The sequence below is a fragment of the Trichoderma asperellum genome, chromosome 3, assembly GCF_020647865.1.
Source record: "Trichoderma asperellum chromosome 3, complete sequence".
NCBI lineage: Eukaryota > Fungi > Ascomycota > Sordariomycetes > Hypocreales > Hypocreaceae > Trichoderma > Trichoderma asperellum.
The window spans coordinates 89,744-104,809 of NC_089417.1; the positions used below are offsets into that span (position 1 = coordinate 89,744).

Genomic DNA, 15,066 nt, shown 5'->3' on the forward strand with positions numbered 1-15,066 from the left:
AAACGCGAGGAAATCCTGCCGAAACCAACGTAGGGATACTTGGACCAATGCAGAGGTTCATATCTGTAGGATTAGATCAGCGCTGAATATACGTAATGAATTTTCGTAGCAATGCTCAGTACGGAGCGCGGTAACAAGTCATATACTCCACAGATAATATTCTCTATGTTTTCGTTTCAACTTCATTTGCTAAAAACGTTCCTGTATAAGCATGCTTCTAGAGCAGCAAATGTGGCTTTCAGTTTTCCCTTCTTTAGGGCCGGGCCGTTTGACATGTGGATGTTGTTGCTTCTCCACTTGACCCCCGCGGAGAGAGCATTTTAAGCAGTTTAAGGTTGTAATTCTTATATGCGGCTCCACTAAGGTTACGTTCGGTCTCTCTACACCAGGATCGCCATTAGCTCTGCGCCTATTATGTCACCGAATAGCCGCTTGCAGTTTCTTGGGAGATTTCTATAGTTTTTAGCGCAGGGGCTGCGGGCGTACGCCAATTTCCAATGTCTATCGCTCTTACTGAGTCTTTATCTCCGGAAGATATCCGAATAACCCACAGTTAGTTTCGGGCCGTTTTGATCGTGCTTTTGTATGTATGTACGATAATTCTTCTAGTCACACTGTACAAGTCCTCTTCAGAGTTGGTCAAAAGTGTTGCAGTATGAGCAGATCCATTTCATCCTTATGTGGCCCTATGAAGCACTTACGCTTAAAGAAGTCTAGCATCATCAAATATCGTATGACGTTCTGGGAGAGTTATGTAGCCCAGTCCAAGATAGCCTGCCTTATATTTTTAGTGAGAGGGCGCCTGCAGAGAGAAGTAGCAATATGAGACTTGATCGAGTTTATGAAGTAATAACAGCTAATTCATGGTTCAAAAGTTGCTTTTAATAGTGTAGCTATTTAGGGGAGGTTGAATTCAATAACTGGGCCGCACGACAAATGATTACGCCAATGTAGGTGTGTGACGAGTTGCACATTTTGGGCATTATCACAGACTTTGGGTTAATTTAATTAGCTGTGATGTCTTGAAACCTGGCAATAGGCTAGAGGCCCATATTACGTACAATGGCACAGATTGGCTGTATCTTGATCACTACAAAGCAAGATCAATCAGGTCGACTCTACGCAAGGCTACATAACTGCATGTATGCGCGAGGGCTGCGGGCATTAAGATTTAAATTGGCTCTATCAGTGCCTTAGGATACAAATCTTTGCAATTATATCATCAGAAATACCGTAATTAGAGGAACGGGTCCAGCTTATTCCTAACTTAAGTAGATGCGGACGTTGTTCGACAAAAACACTGGCTATAAAAGCTTAATGATGTACGCTAGCATCTATCACTATGCCATAGTATCGTGAGTGCATTACTATGCAATCTTTGATTTCAACAGTAGGGACCGAAATTCTAGAAGAAAGAAATTGATACGGTACATAAAGATATTGTTGAGAAGTCACGTCGTCCCACCTGTATTTATCAAGCCCATCTGTTTGCTCAAACAGCTTTTCCCTTTTCCATAGTCGCACACACACACGCACACACACATGCACACACACACCGAATAAATCATCAAGTTCACCAATTTCTGGACGTCCTTGATAGATGTCTAAATAAATAATGTCTTCACCCTACTTTGGCCATTCCCACTATGCAACATGAGGGTTAAATAACCACTCATTTACAAACACACAAGCGCACGCGCACATGCACAAAAATGATTATTCTAGAGCATTTCTACCATGAGTGTGTTGTACATCACAATTATAACTGTAGACACGTCCTCCAAACTAACAAATGGTATAAAGACTACACTAGTACCCTCTCAAATTAAGTACCAACTACATGAAGAGTTTAATATCTGTCTCATCTCCCATGAGAATCTGTTGAGCGCCGGGTCAGTAATTCTTGTTTCATTTTCGTTCCGCATAAGGATCGCCCTATATGACAACATTCACTGCAAATAATTGTATAAAAAATCTTCACTCATTTGAAAGCACAAGGCCCCTTATCCACCGCCTCCGTGAACGAAAGTCGTAGTACGGTTCGAGGTAAAAATACATCATGAGCCCAGGTGGATTACCTTGGCTCATACTGTTTCGCTGTCTCCTGACTCGCAGAGGCTGGCTTAGCTTTCTTATAGAGAGTATATCGTTATACCGGGTGACGATCTTTTGCGCGACCTGTATCGCAACTTTTGCCTAGCGCAGCTTGCAGGCAACTTGCAAGCCGCTTTCACTAGCTACATTTTTCAGGTCGGCATGTCTCAACATGTATGAACCACCTCCACCTCGTCCAAAAAAGACTAATATTTGTCGCTCCCGTACTGGGTGCAAAGTGTGCAGGCAGAGGCGGAAAAAGGTGTGCTGAGAAATTGATTATAATTCGAGTCGTCAATGTCAAGGCTGACGGCTCAATAGTGCGATGAGCGGAAACCTTGCGGCCTCTGTATGAGGCTTGGAGTAGCCTGTGAGCAGATCTTCCCAGCGTTCGAGTTTCGCAGCGTCTTAGGCCCGCCAAGGTCTCACAAGGCTAAAGTGTGGCCATTCACTTCAATGTATCAGCCGTCGAATAAATCTGTTGCTGTTATAAAGAATTCACCGAAGCATTGGCGACGCTCGCCTGGAAGAATGGATGGATGCGTTGACACCATTTTCGACCCGGACAGTTTGTTGAATGCAAACACGACCCCGCAATCGGACCCCAGCTTATCTTGTGCTCCCGAGACTCACAAAAGAGTCCGGGAAGTCTATTCTAACTCCGACCTTTTCGAGGAGCCGCTGGGCTTGGAGATTACCAATGGGATATCTGTTAGCTTAACCTCATCTCTCTTGCCAGCGCCGAGAACTAGTGACGCAGTCATATTCTACATGAATATTTGGAAGGTTCATTGTTTGCCAGCTTTAAATGTGGTGTTCGAATCTATAGTGACTGTTCACAGTCAATCGTCACTCATAACGGACACCATGGCCACCCTTGCAGCCAGTCGCCTGAGTCGGAAACTGCCGCAAAGGCGATTGTTCAAGTCAACTGACTCACCAGGGCTCGGTTTCAGACCAGATTCTGGCCATGAATGCTTAAGCAGTGAGCTATACGGCTCTGCCCTGCGCAAAATGTGCTGCTGGAGCACTGAAAATTTCGACTTGAACCCAATGCTGGCTTTTGTCGCGCTGGTCCTGTTCTGCTATGTGGAATCCTCAATGGGTTACTTCGAAGGATTTTACATCCATTCCCAAGGAGTAGAAAATCTCCTGAAGAAGTCTGCTGACCTTATCTTTCCCCACGGCGCTGGCCTTCTTGCAGCTTGGGTAGAAGTCAAGATGCAAAATTGGTGGCGTCGGGCGTATTTTGGGGTTCCTGAGTTCTTTCAGGACCACTTCAATCCGTTACTTTGTCCAGAAATACAATTCATCTCAAACACTGAGAGTGGTCGCACGGCTACTGTTCTTTGGATTCTTTGCGAATCCCATCGTCTCAACACTGCCGCTCTCATTGCGTGCTGAGCAAGACAAGAAAACAGCAGTCAGATAACGGGAGAAAATACAGTCACAAAACTTTTAAATAATGCCACTCCAGCGACGAATAAACAATTTATATTCAGTGAGTTTTTGGCCAACATGAAGATTTATTCCGAGAAGCTGCAGGAATGGCGCGCTTCACTCCCAGATTTGGCAGAGATCGGGGAAATTCCAAACCGTCTCAAACGTCTCGACTTAAAAAGTCTTGACAATGAAGCTATATATTTCCCATGTCACAAATTGGCCATGAACATGGCTTATTACGTGATGGCCCGCGTCATGCACTGCGCCGGACCGCTACGGACCTTTGCTAGGGAGTCTGTCCATGATATTCATGATTTATATGAGGAAATAGAGGCTTGGATCCTCATCATGCTGCGCATCGCTGCTGGAATCAGCTGGGAGGACTGCATTTGTCTCAACGCTTACACCATCGGATTTTCGGGGCTATTATTCGCATGTGCCCTTTCTTCTCGAAATCTCGAAACCGGACTTTGGATCCAGGAGTGGTTGGAAAAGCGTTTAGAGCAGGGAGGGATTGAAGAGGGTAACTTCCCTGTCTTTCAAATTCTAGATGCAGTACGACTCATCAATCGCGAACGCAAAAATGGTCTGGATGTGGTTGCGTTGTTCCAAACAGTAGATGATGGAGGCGGTAGCGGTAAGTTTGGCTCATATTCCAGCCAATCTATCCGGTCGATGTTGGTTTACGGAAGGTGTAGAAGTACAGGAGAGCTGGGCTCATACCACGTCTCAACAGGGGGTTTGATTGCTCCCGGATAATTTTTTTTCCCTAGGTGTTATTAGGGACACTACGACGTAATTTCTATAGTATACCATGATAAACATCAAGATCACTCGCACAACTTTGTCAGTAAGAGTTATTCCGACTACAGTTCTCAATAGGCGCACTCACGAGCGGTGTTGGGAGCTAAGCTAGGCCCTCCTTTTTCTGGATAATTTGCTGTTGCGGCCGTTTTCCTTAGCGGCCATTTCGCCTTGAAAATTCCCTCTGTAATTGTGCTATTGAAGTTTTTTTTAATTGGTTCTTGGCAATTTACCATCCATGCCGTGACTGTTTCTAGATACTATGGAATTGTTAATACATTCGCAGCTCCCCCACTTCATTATATCCCAAGACCGCCGCGACATAGACGCATTACCAATCCGAAAATTTACCATCATGACGTTCTCTTGCTTTCTGAAATATGCCGAACTTCGGATCGAGCTTGCTGTTTATAGTGCACCGGAACGCGATGTCGGGATATATGTCGGGCAGTAAACCCATATTGTTTCGTAAGATTTCGAACGCTTGCCGCATTTGGTGCACGAGAGCGCAGCCGAAGTGGGCAAGTTGGAAGACCCGGAACAAATATTGGGTCCAGTGTAGAATGGGGGTTGAGATGACGCTCAAACTTTTCCTTTGTGCACGAGAGAGCGCCAGTATGCATTTTTCCATCTTGTATGGGCCAATTTATTCGGCGGTTCTCCCACTACATATAAGAGTTCGTAGATATTATATAAAAACACCACTTAAACACTACTAGAATTTTTTTTTGTTCTTTCTTTTTTTTTTAGGAAGCTAATGGAGCGTAGCTCCTAAGATGCCCCTTACACAAGAGATGTCCTTCTGACCTTGAGTCAAACGAAATCAACGCGTTGTCAGAAGTACACCTTAATTGAGTACAATACGATAAAATCGCAAACGTCTCTCAAAAAGGTCTGCGTATCTACTAACGATGTGTCTACTCTTCGCTGAGGCCATTACACGCCGGCTATCATCGCCAATGGCGCTGTATTTACATCAGGCGTATTCGGCCCTGATCTTACCACCAAGAAAATAGTTCGTGGCACGGTTATTGATCGACTGTACATCATTTGAACCTGTCCAACCTCCCCCGCCTAAGCCCAATGCACCGCGCAGAACCAGATTATGAGGAATGTTGAGCCTATCCTCAAATAAGCCGACTCCAGCCTGGAGAGGGTAGCTGAAGTCACGGTATTTTTGACGAACATCATCGATGCTGATAAGTCGTCTCTCGGTCACAAAACTTACTAAAGAGGACTAAACTCTACAAGGGCGTAAGTTTCAAAATAGGCTCTGATATTACATATACTCAAACTATTAATGATCCACATATTGAGGTTAAGTGTATTGCAGTAGTTATGCGCAGTTGACTGATTTCTGGCTGCGGTGCGAACATTACTGTCCCATCTTGCTAAAACCCATCAAAGATAGAACTAGCTAGATGATTGTAGATAGTGTATATAATAATGATGTGTTTTATTAGTTCCATGTGAAAAATCTGAATTATCTAGCTATCGACGTTTCCCACCAGCTCGCCCGTTCCCAAACATCAACTACCCGCTCACCATGTTCCGACGAATCTACTACGTAATACCAACCGTATAAGGCTCCCGTAATACAAGCATGATTCGGATAGATGCGAACAATCTGGCCTACCTAAAGCGGTATGGGTTGCTGAGAATCTCCATCGCCATGCCCATTAATGACTCCCCATGACACAACGCAGTGTTCCTGGCTCACGCGCTTCACAATCAGCCGGCGATCAGGATTACTCGTATTAGAGGAGTAGTCATTGCGATCGATAATGCCCCACCCATCATATGCTGCACAAGGTTCACGTCCTAGGCCCAGTACTCCAACCGCAAGTAAAGCTTCGGGTTGCTGACGCTCGCTGTCGTTGTAGACGCTACAAACCTCTGCCATGACAGATATGGCTATCTCATCCTCATAGTCCCCTAAGTCAGCTCGGGAATGGGTAGAGAGCTGTTGCACATCAAGGAGGGAATATACACCGGCGTGGAGTTCGAGTTTGGTGCGAAATCCGCAGTGTCTGTCAGTCACTACCTTGTGCAAGGTCCGTCGTAGAGACTTGGCGTCCTCTGATAACGCGCTCTTAGCCCCAACCAAGTTCTCTATGGAAGTTACCTGCAGCGATGCTCCGATACTGATAGTTATTTCCTTATCGCTATAGAACAAACTCGAGTTTTTCTCGAGCGCATCAAGACAACCACGAAGCTCGCCTTCGAGATGGGCCATTGCTTGCTCGGTGGTTGAGCCATTGTAGCTCAGGCTGCTGTGAGAGTAAAGACCAATGAAGTTTATTTTGCCCAGGCTGTCAAGGTTCATCAGTTTGGAAATTAAGTCGTCCTTGTTGAGACCGGAAGGAGGTAAGCCGGCTCGGTGGTAGCCTGTATCGACCTTCAAGTAGACCCCGGCTGGAAAAGAAGCTTGGTCTGCAAATCGAGCTACATGGTTCAGCTGGGATGTATGATCGATCATGACAGAAATGGCACCTTGGCCCAGCTGCCGGCCGATAGCTGCCAGGCGATCAACCTGGGAAGGTGGCAGGGGAATACCATAAAGGATGTTCACTTGGCGGCCATTTTCTATAAATTCATGCAGCAGTGGCTGTAGATATTCGATTTCAGCAATAGTTGATGCAACGAGTAGAGCTTCTGTTTTGGCTTCCCCAACTTGCAGACGAACCCCTTCCAGAGTCTTCAGTCCAAAGTCAGTGTTTGAAGTCTGGGATACTAGAAGAGGAAGGGTTGCATGAACCTTGTGTGTCTTGACGTGTGCCCGAAAGCCTACGCCTAAGTACTCTACAGCATCAAGGAGAGACTTGCAGTGTCGATGCATTTGGCCCTGTCAAGTATCAAGGCCGGTTTTGGCAGTTGAGTGATCATTTTTGCGACATAGTGTTGTCGAAAATCGCCCGCGGTTTGTAATATCACATGTGCTGATCCCATTATGAAAAATTATAAATTGACTGTTGAGTGAGCTTAGCTATGGGCGTACTCCCGTGCGCTTCTTATAGACTGAATCTTCAGTCCCTTCCGCTACCATGCCTGAGTGCGGGATACAAAACCATTGACCAAATAGAGTGCGCGGGTGCGACGTTGTGCAGCTTCGCGGTGTGTTCAAATAATGCCGCTATTCCCAATGAGGTGTGCGGCTGCGACGAGTTGATGACTAGAGTTGGCATCAGTGGAGCACTAGGTATCGTCCCCGTGCAAAGAAGAGGCATACATAAGCCACATGAACCACGCCTTAGGCTTAGAAAACCATGTTCACTATGGAGCATAGGGTCTTATATCTATAGTTGGTCCGCTCCTACGAGTGTATGGCAGTTGACAGACTCTCAATCTTTCCCAGAATCTGCCGATGCTCGTCATACGTGACAAGCTGTCTATCATCATGACGTCCCCATCGCCAATCTGGCAACCAAAAGCAATTATTTTCGACCTCCTTACGGCCCTGTTAGACTCTTGGAGTCTTTGGGATGCGTGTACAACTTCTATAGCTGCTGCAGAGGGCCGACTTTGGCGGGCACGCTATCTGGAACTGACCTTCGACACTGGCGCATACGTCCCATATGAACAGCTCGTTCACAAAGCCGCAAAGGATGTTGGCTTGCCTGACTCGGCTCCCAGGACGTTATTGGAAAACCGGGACAAACTTCAACCATGGCCCGAGGTTGCCCACGTCTTAGAGCAGCTGAAGTTTCAGGGTTATAAGCTTGGCGTAGTAACCAATTGTTCGCAGCATCTGGGGACTATTGCCGCCGGTATAGTCGGAAGTTTTGACTCAGTCGTCACCGCAGAGGAGAGTGGCTTTTACAAACCTGCTAGGCAAGCTTATCAGGCCATCTTGGCAGCCATGGGTGTTCAGACTCAAGACGCATTGTTTGTTGCAGGTAGTGCAGGAGATGTTGAAGGCGCAACAAATGCCGGCATGAAAGTCGTCTGGCATAACAAGATTGGGCTGCCAAGACAGGGCCAATCGGTTCCACTTAAGGAGGCTACAAGTCTGTATAATGCTTTATTGGACTTTATGTAAATTTTTCTTAGAACTATGCACTAAAAATACAATTTCGAAGTATCATCTCGGGCTATGTTTCTTTCCATTAAAGTGACCTCAAGTCTAGCATTGCAGAGCTCTAATACGAGCCAATGACCTGCGGGTCAGCCCCAACGATAACAATCTCAGACATTGTTTGTTATAAATCTTGATGAAAAGACCGACTCATTTCAGGAACCTAAGGCAGAATTAGATCAACAATTGTTGCCCTTCTTAAATTTATGTGAAATCGTTGGCCTTTTAGTGTAACTCTCCAAAATGAAAGTACGTAAATAAGGAAATGTTTAATAAATAGGATTTCTGAGTGTGTTTTGAAGACTTCAATGCTACTTCAGTATAATAATTTGCCTTAACGCCTTACGAAAAACGAAAATATGTCCTGTGGAATCTTTCTATTCACGTATGCGTTTCCACAGGCTCGGAAAGCAGTCGCGATCCCTTCCTTCAGTTAGATACCTCGATTGTGAAAGACATATGTGTAAAGCGTCGATTTCCTCATTAGGCCTCTTCATAAGCCTACCATTAAACAAAGCATAAATTATTTATCATTATTGCAAGGAAACCCTAACTCCCAGACTCGTGCTCTGATGCTAGAAATGTGCTACTGTGCAGTATCTTCGATGACGACGTTTCAAGTTAGAGTTGACTTTGAGTATCACAGTTATACTGCCTCTTTCAAAACAGTAGTTGAAAAGGCGTTGACCTATTTTTAGGTGCTTCAAATATATAACCCTCGGGTTTTCCAGGCATTTGTTATTTCCTTACCTAACGTATTAAATAAAGGGATAGCTTATCCGGTATCCAAGCAGGCGTATTTTATATTTAAAAAAAAAAAAGCAGGGCTTGTGCAGTGGGGTGTCAAAAGTCTAGGTTCCTATACTTTTAGCTACTATATTACAGGGCTTTCTAGTATAATATAGCACTTATCCGCTGTATTATAGCACTTATCCGCTATATTACAGCACTTATTTACTGCATGACAACACTTGTCTGCCATATTACAGTGCTTATCCACAAGGCCTCTCTACTATAATACAAGGCTTTCTACTATAATATGGACTTATCTACTATAATATAGCACCTATTTACTATAATATAGCGCTTATCCGCTCCGCTATAGTATACTATTCATTTACTATATTATAATGTTTATTAATATATTTCAGAAGACATAAGCCTAGAGGCTATTGTTAAGAGCTTCGATACAAGGATGCAGCTGAATATCAAGGATCAAGACATAGAATGACCTCTTTAGAACTACATGAGCGTCATATCTATACAGAAAGAGCCATTTCTTTGATTCGATATAAAACGTGGAATCTGACTGCTTCGTGATATTATACATCCTTGCTGGAAACCAGCAGAGATTAAAGAGAAAGAAGGACCATTAACTAAGCTACTAGATGATGCAGATGATACATACTTGTCCCTTTGCTGGCCGATATCCCCACACATGAGTCGTTTACTCTTGGAAATTACACCACGAGTAGTTACCAAGCTGCGCCTTCTTCTATTGAACCCAGCCTGTTGTGGTTGCTCGAGGAAGAAATGCCTTTGACTCCTGGATTTGCGGATTTGCGGTTTAAATTATCTCTTAGTCTACTAGAATCCAAGTAAGCACTTGGGATCGATTGTAAACTCCGCCGCTAGCGTTGGGTCTTTTTAACACTTATAAATAGGGGACGCTATTTCATTTGCGTTCTCAGAGCTGTGCGTGCGTCTCTAGGTAGAAGTATTAAAATGCTATTGGCTGAGTTTTTAAATCTACTCCTCAATATATAGATAGAACTAATAACGATATGTTTTGATACAGAACGCATTGTGCGCTCGATTTCCCGCACCTGGGAGCTTTCATTGTCGTTGCCACCCAAATTCAATGAGTGGCTGTTCGATGAGGGCTTGATGCACTGGCAGCACCAATCCCTCTTGGTTGCGAGCCGCTACACCTCGGTTATGACATAGATTACCTAATTATTCTGCTTGCTTTTTTACAATCCTAAACACCTAAACATCCGGACTGCAAAAATAAAATGTTGTAGTTAGTTACGTCATGTAGATTAACCTGGAGCTTCTTCGCTACGCTAATATCTATACCTATTAGAGTAATTGGTGTAAATACATAATGCGTATGCCTTAATTGAGGTATACCCCAGTTCCTTATCTGAGGGGTGTTTTATTTTTATTATTGAATACAGTTGTATAAAGCAGTTAAGCTAAAGAATATTTAATCTTCAATAGCAAGCTTGTATTAGTTAATAAAACGAAACATCTTATATAAGTAATAGCCTTTAGTAAGAAAGAATTTGCATAAGGTATGAATTATTTATTAAAGTATCTATTATAAAAGATTTAAATGTGTTTTATTTGTTAATATATATATATATATATTTTAAAAGCTATAAGCTATAATGGTATATTAAAGAAATTAATTGAATTCTATTTTATAGTTTTGTTAAAATTAATATTAAAAAGTAGTAAAATATATCTATTATATAATTTGCTTTAAATATAATACTAGAATTAACAATAGTATTAGTATTAGTAAATATATAATATATATAAATATTTTTTATAATTCTTACTGAATTTAATTTTATTTATAATACTATTAAATATAATATAATATATTTTTATATATTACCTGGTAAATCTATTTTAATTAGTAGTTGCCTTTTAGTCCTTGTTTGAACTTTATTTAATATGTATAGTTAGTGTTAAGTAAAAAAATCAGTTTAGGAAAATTATATACAAGAGACAATAATATACAACCTGGTAGAGGCTATTGTGGAACCCTAGGAAGCTTTGCGTGTAGAATTTTACGTAAATGTCTAACTATAATATCGGCCTATTGCAAGGTAGTTATTGCGGTAATGATCGGAGGAATACGTATTGTTACCAGGTGTCAATTCCGCCCACCTTAAATAAAGCTACCTGCTTAGATATAAAAGACCTCCCTGTAAAAACCCTTGTCAAGTCTCTAGTCAGCACCTAGTTGTATATTATGGCAACTAGTTAACTCGAACACTAAGTAATTTTGCTCTGACGATCTGGTCCAGCTGTCACGGTAAACCCTTTATAGGTAGTAGATGTTTCGGCGAAATTTAGTGCTACAAATGTATTCAGTAGCCGAATCCTTGTGCCGGGGACCGCAGAATAACACACCGTTACATTTACATATACATGAACTATTTCGTTATTAGTCAAATATCATCATAGTTATGAGTAATTTCTTATCGTCCCTTCTACAAAATTACCCTAACGCGCGAGCGTCCCGATCTGATTTGTAGAATATTGCGCTAATGCCCCACCCTTGTAAGAGTATCTACCGGCGAGTCGTGAATATCGTTTCACCAAATGGCAACGATTTACAAAAGTACCTATGCCTTGGTTGTTTCTATTCAGCAGATACGTAACAAATGTCACCGTGACTTTTGGCTCCTAGACTGATTTTCAGGGGCAGGGCATACAACCTTGAAGACCCAAGTCATGTATAGTAGAGCTTCTATATAAATAGTTATTGATTCCTGAGTTCATCTACATTGCAGCGCCTACCTACTCTTTAAATTGGCTATAAACTACTACCCTATATTTATTTGCTATCCACACAAACATGGCTTTTAAAGTTATTATCATTGGGGGCGGCCCGGTTGGGCTTTTCCTTGCCAACGGCTTACAAGCCTCTGGGATAGACTATGTGCTTTTTGAGAAGCGAAGTACTATACCTCCTTCCACTGCCTTTGGCATCTTTCTTTGGCCACAGGTCACTAGAATGATGCATCAGTTAGGCCTTCTCGATAGTCTAAGAAAGGTCTCTCATCCAATGACTGGCATGATTCATAGCATGCCTACGGGAGAGCTTCTCAGCTCGGACACAAATTTTTCTAAAAGCTATAAGACGTAAGTTGACGCTGACATAGTATTCTTGTAGTAACCTTCTTAGCTAAAGCTTTTTCTATGCAGTCATGGCTATCCTGTAGTTGTTACAGATCGTGGCAGTCTTGCCCAAGTGCTTCTTAGTGGGATTGACAAGCCTGAAGAGCGTATACATACGGGAAAGCAGCTCACCAACGTTATAACACGCCCAGATAGGGTAACTGTGGAGTTTGCTGATGGCACAAGCTTTGAAGGATCCATTGTCATTGGCGCAGACGGGATTTGGAGTACAGTTCGTAACCAAATCAGTCAATACGCACCTGATGGTTTATTTCTTGATAACCCATATCAGGCCTCGTACCAAGGTGTTTTTGGTAGAGCACCCTTACTTGAAGGCATTACCTCAGGACAGGGTATTGAAGTTCATGGTGATGGGTGGCTGATTCAAGCATTCCCATCTCAAAAAGAAACGCACCTATTCATTTATAAAAGCATTAAAACAACTAATGAAAGAGTCCCCTTCTCGCCGAATGTGCCAGAAGAGTTAATCGCAGAGTTTGCCAATGTTCGATTAACGGACAATGTCACCTTCAAAGATTTATGGAATCAGCGTTTTGCTCAAGGGACGGCTAACTTTGAAGAGGGTGTTGTAGAAATGTGGCATTGGGATCGAATTGCTCTTATTGGGGACGCTGTACTTAAGGTACGATTGAAAAACTCTGGCCTTCTTTCTATAGCAACGTGTTAAAATGCTAACTACATACAGATCTCACCAAAACAAGGTGTTGCTGCCAATGTTGGCATGGAGTCAGCCGCCTGTCTCACCAACAAGCTTGCAGCTCTCCTGCAAAATAACCCAAAGCCCACTACGCAGGAGGTCTCCAAAGTGTTCAGCGCATATCAATGCGAGCTAGAAGGGAAAGTTAGCACATGGCAGCGACTATCTCGCTTCAACCTTGACTCGGCTGTGAGTAAGAACGGACCTCGACTCGAAGCCATGGGTGCCGTAGCTGCCCGCGTACCTGCTATTGTTTCCAGGTCATTCAAATTTGAAAGGGTCCCTTTCGCAGACCAGAATGCGGCTGACATGCCGTGGGTACACTAGAAAGGATTGATCAATGGGGGTGTGCAGAAGCGTCACTTTGTTATTGCAGGAGTTTTGAGCTCGATAGATCGCTAGACAATCTTTTACAATAAAAGCCATAGTTTTTCCCTTCAACGTCTTATTAATTCCTGTACAAGTAGCTAAGGCGATATATGAGACAGGAGAGTTCAACTAGTATAATGTGCTATTAGTATTTATGGCGTTATTTGCTGTCGGCACTATAATCTATAGCGTAGCATTACCAGTTATCGGCATTACCAGTTATCGGCAGTAACCTGTCCAAGGTTAGCAAATGAAGATAGAGGCTGTGGATCAAGCCTTTCCTATCGACTATAGGAGCCATTTATTATAGAGCTGACAAACAGTTGCCTTTTAAGTACTAGAAATGTTTCAAACCAGCTACAATCCCCGATCAGGTAATATTCTGATCGAGAATTGCGGTTGTTTTTGGGCCCTATGTAAGGGTATTATTTAATATTGAGGTGGAGCGTCATACGGATAATGTCCGATGCTCGATGAGTAGTCAGAAATCACAGATCGGTATTCCACGCTACAATCTCCTCTGCCGCGTAAAGCCTTGGCGCTAGGGTTCTTGCAGCACCCTAGTGTGAGGCAATTGTTTCCCCATATTAACAACTGTGATCCCGTACTTCGTTCAATGGCATAATGGGGACTATTGTAAAACGGGACTCCTTGGGTAGAGTGCCCTTGACGTGTGCGTCTACCTATATCTTCTTATCTCACTCCCTGGTCTGGTTTGAACATGCCTGGATACGCACAGGCGGTTGTTCAGTCTAGCCTAGTTTTATCCTGGTTGGAGGTTCGGAGAGGTGGTGGGGTGGATATTTGGTCCATATTGGGATATATAGTAGAGTTGTGCTATTTGTATAATATTAATGTATTATTCATACAATACTTACATGACTTATGATCTTGAAATGGCTAATTTTATATAGTTTAATACAGGGTATATATAAATTCTAAATACTATATCAATTTACAGTAATATAGTAAATGTATTTACTGAGTATAATTTAATACTTACGTTTATTTATCTATATAATACAATAGAGTTGTTAATGGAAGTTAATATTTAAATTTGGGATGTAAATTGGGGTTAGTAGTTGAAACTAGTATATACGAGAATAATAAATTGTAAAAAGTAATTAAAAGTAACAGAAGCTTCTGTTATAAATATTATAATATAAATTATGTTATAAAACTTTTATTCTTAAAAGAAATACTATATATATATAGTAAAAGAATAAGTATATATACATATATATATATATATGTATATTAAAAATATATAATAAATTTATTTATTTAAAGACATCTATTAATATATAGTTAATATAAAGACTATAAAAGTATTATTATATATATAAAATGGAAATAATTTTTTTAGTTTTATTTTATAAATAAAATATTACCTGCTGGTAGTTATTTACTTTTACTTTTTAGTATTATCTAGACTTACCGCTTCTTGCTGAAACTCCAAACTAACTGATCGACATAAGGGTATGCTTGTAGCCGGGAAGCAAGTTCCGAGTGTCGATCACTATCTCCTAATGCACTCACCCTAGTTTATTATATCTCGATTTCGAGTTTAGTTTTCATAAGCACTAGTATACCTTAGTCTTTTTTAGGATATGTACCCGAGCTATGTACCTGAGCTTGTTTTGAG

The 15,066-nt window shown here is 42.1% G+C and overlaps 5 protein-coding genes across 5 annotated transcripts; 4 read left to right on the top strand and 1 right to left on the bottom strand.

Annotated features, from left to right (window-relative positions):
* Window positions 1-2,961: 2,961 nt before the first annotated feature.
* Window positions 2,962-3,498, top strand: TrAFT101_004624 (uncharacterized protein; the record flags this gene model as incomplete). Its single annotated transcript, XM_066127246.1, has 1 exon — window positions 2,962-3,498. The coding sequence occupies one exon, from the start codon at window positions 2,962-2,964 to the stop codon at window positions 3,496-3,498; it is 537 nt and encodes a 178-aa protein (XP_065983355.1).
* A 114-nt stretch (window positions 3,499-3,612) lies between these two features.
* Window positions 3,613-4,296, top strand: TrAFT101_004625 (uncharacterized protein; the record flags this gene model as incomplete). The annotated part of the gene is made up of 1 exon (XM_024909942.2): window positions 3,613-4,296. One exon carries the CDS (start codon window positions 3,613-3,615, stop codon window positions 4,294-4,296), a length of 684 nt encoding a protein of 227 aa, XP_024760005.2.
* Window positions 4,297-5,819: 1,523 nt separating this feature from the next.
* On the bottom strand, window positions 5,820-6,683 carry TrAFT101_004626 (uncharacterized protein). Its single transcript, XM_066127247.1, has one exon. It carries the CDS (start codon window positions 6,665-6,667, stop codon window positions 5,978-5,980), a length of 690 nt encoding a protein of 229 aa, XP_065983356.1. The 5' UTR covers window positions 6,668-6,683; the 3' UTR covers window positions 5,820-5,977.
* Window positions 6,684-7,592: 909 nt separating this feature from the next.
* On the top strand, window positions 7,593-8,432 carry TrAFT101_004627 (uncharacterized protein). Its single transcript, XM_024904060.2, has one exon. The coding sequence runs from the start codon at window positions 7,706-7,708 to the stop codon at window positions 8,378-8,380; it is 675 nt and encodes a 224-aa protein (XP_024760003.2). The 5' UTR covers window positions 7,593-7,705; the 3' UTR covers window positions 8,381-8,432.
* A 3,534-nt stretch (window positions 8,433-11,966) lies between these two features.
* TrAFT101_004628 (uncharacterized protein) lies at window positions 11,967-13,507 on the top strand. The gene is made up of 3 exons (XM_024901966.2): window positions 11,967-12,298; window positions 12,362-12,977; window positions 13,041-13,507. Exons 1-3 carry the CDS (start codon window positions 12,012-12,014, stop codon window positions 13,377-13,379), a joined length of 1,242 nt encoding a protein of 413 aa, XP_024760002.1. The 5' UTR covers window positions 11,967-12,011; the 3' UTR covers window positions 13,380-13,507.
* The last annotated feature ends 1,559 nt before the right edge of the window (window positions 13,508-15,066 follow it).

Excerpts from the sequence above, each read along its gene's own strand:
- TrAFT101_004628 (XM_024901966.2), top strand. The coding sequence starts at position 12,012 with ATGGCTTTTAAAGTTATTATCATTGGGGGCGGCCCGGTTGGGCTTTTC. Across the intron at positions 12,299-12,361 it reads TTTTCTAAAAGCTATAAGAC|TCATGGCTATCCTGTAGTTG; the intron begins GTAAGTTGACGC and ends TTTTCTATGCAG. Across the intron at positions 12,978-13,040 it reads TTGGGGACGCTGTACTTAAG|ATCTCACCAAAACAAGGTGT; the intron begins GTACGATTGAAA and ends AACTACATACAG.
- TrAFT101_004626 (XM_066127247.1), bottom strand. The coding sequence starts at position 6,667 with ATGAACCTTGACAGCCTGGGCAAAATAAACTTCATTGGTCTTTACTCT.
- TrAFT101_004627 (XM_024904060.2), top strand. The coding sequence starts at position 7,706 with ATGCTCGTCATACGTGACAAGCTGTCTATCATCATGACGTCCCCATCG.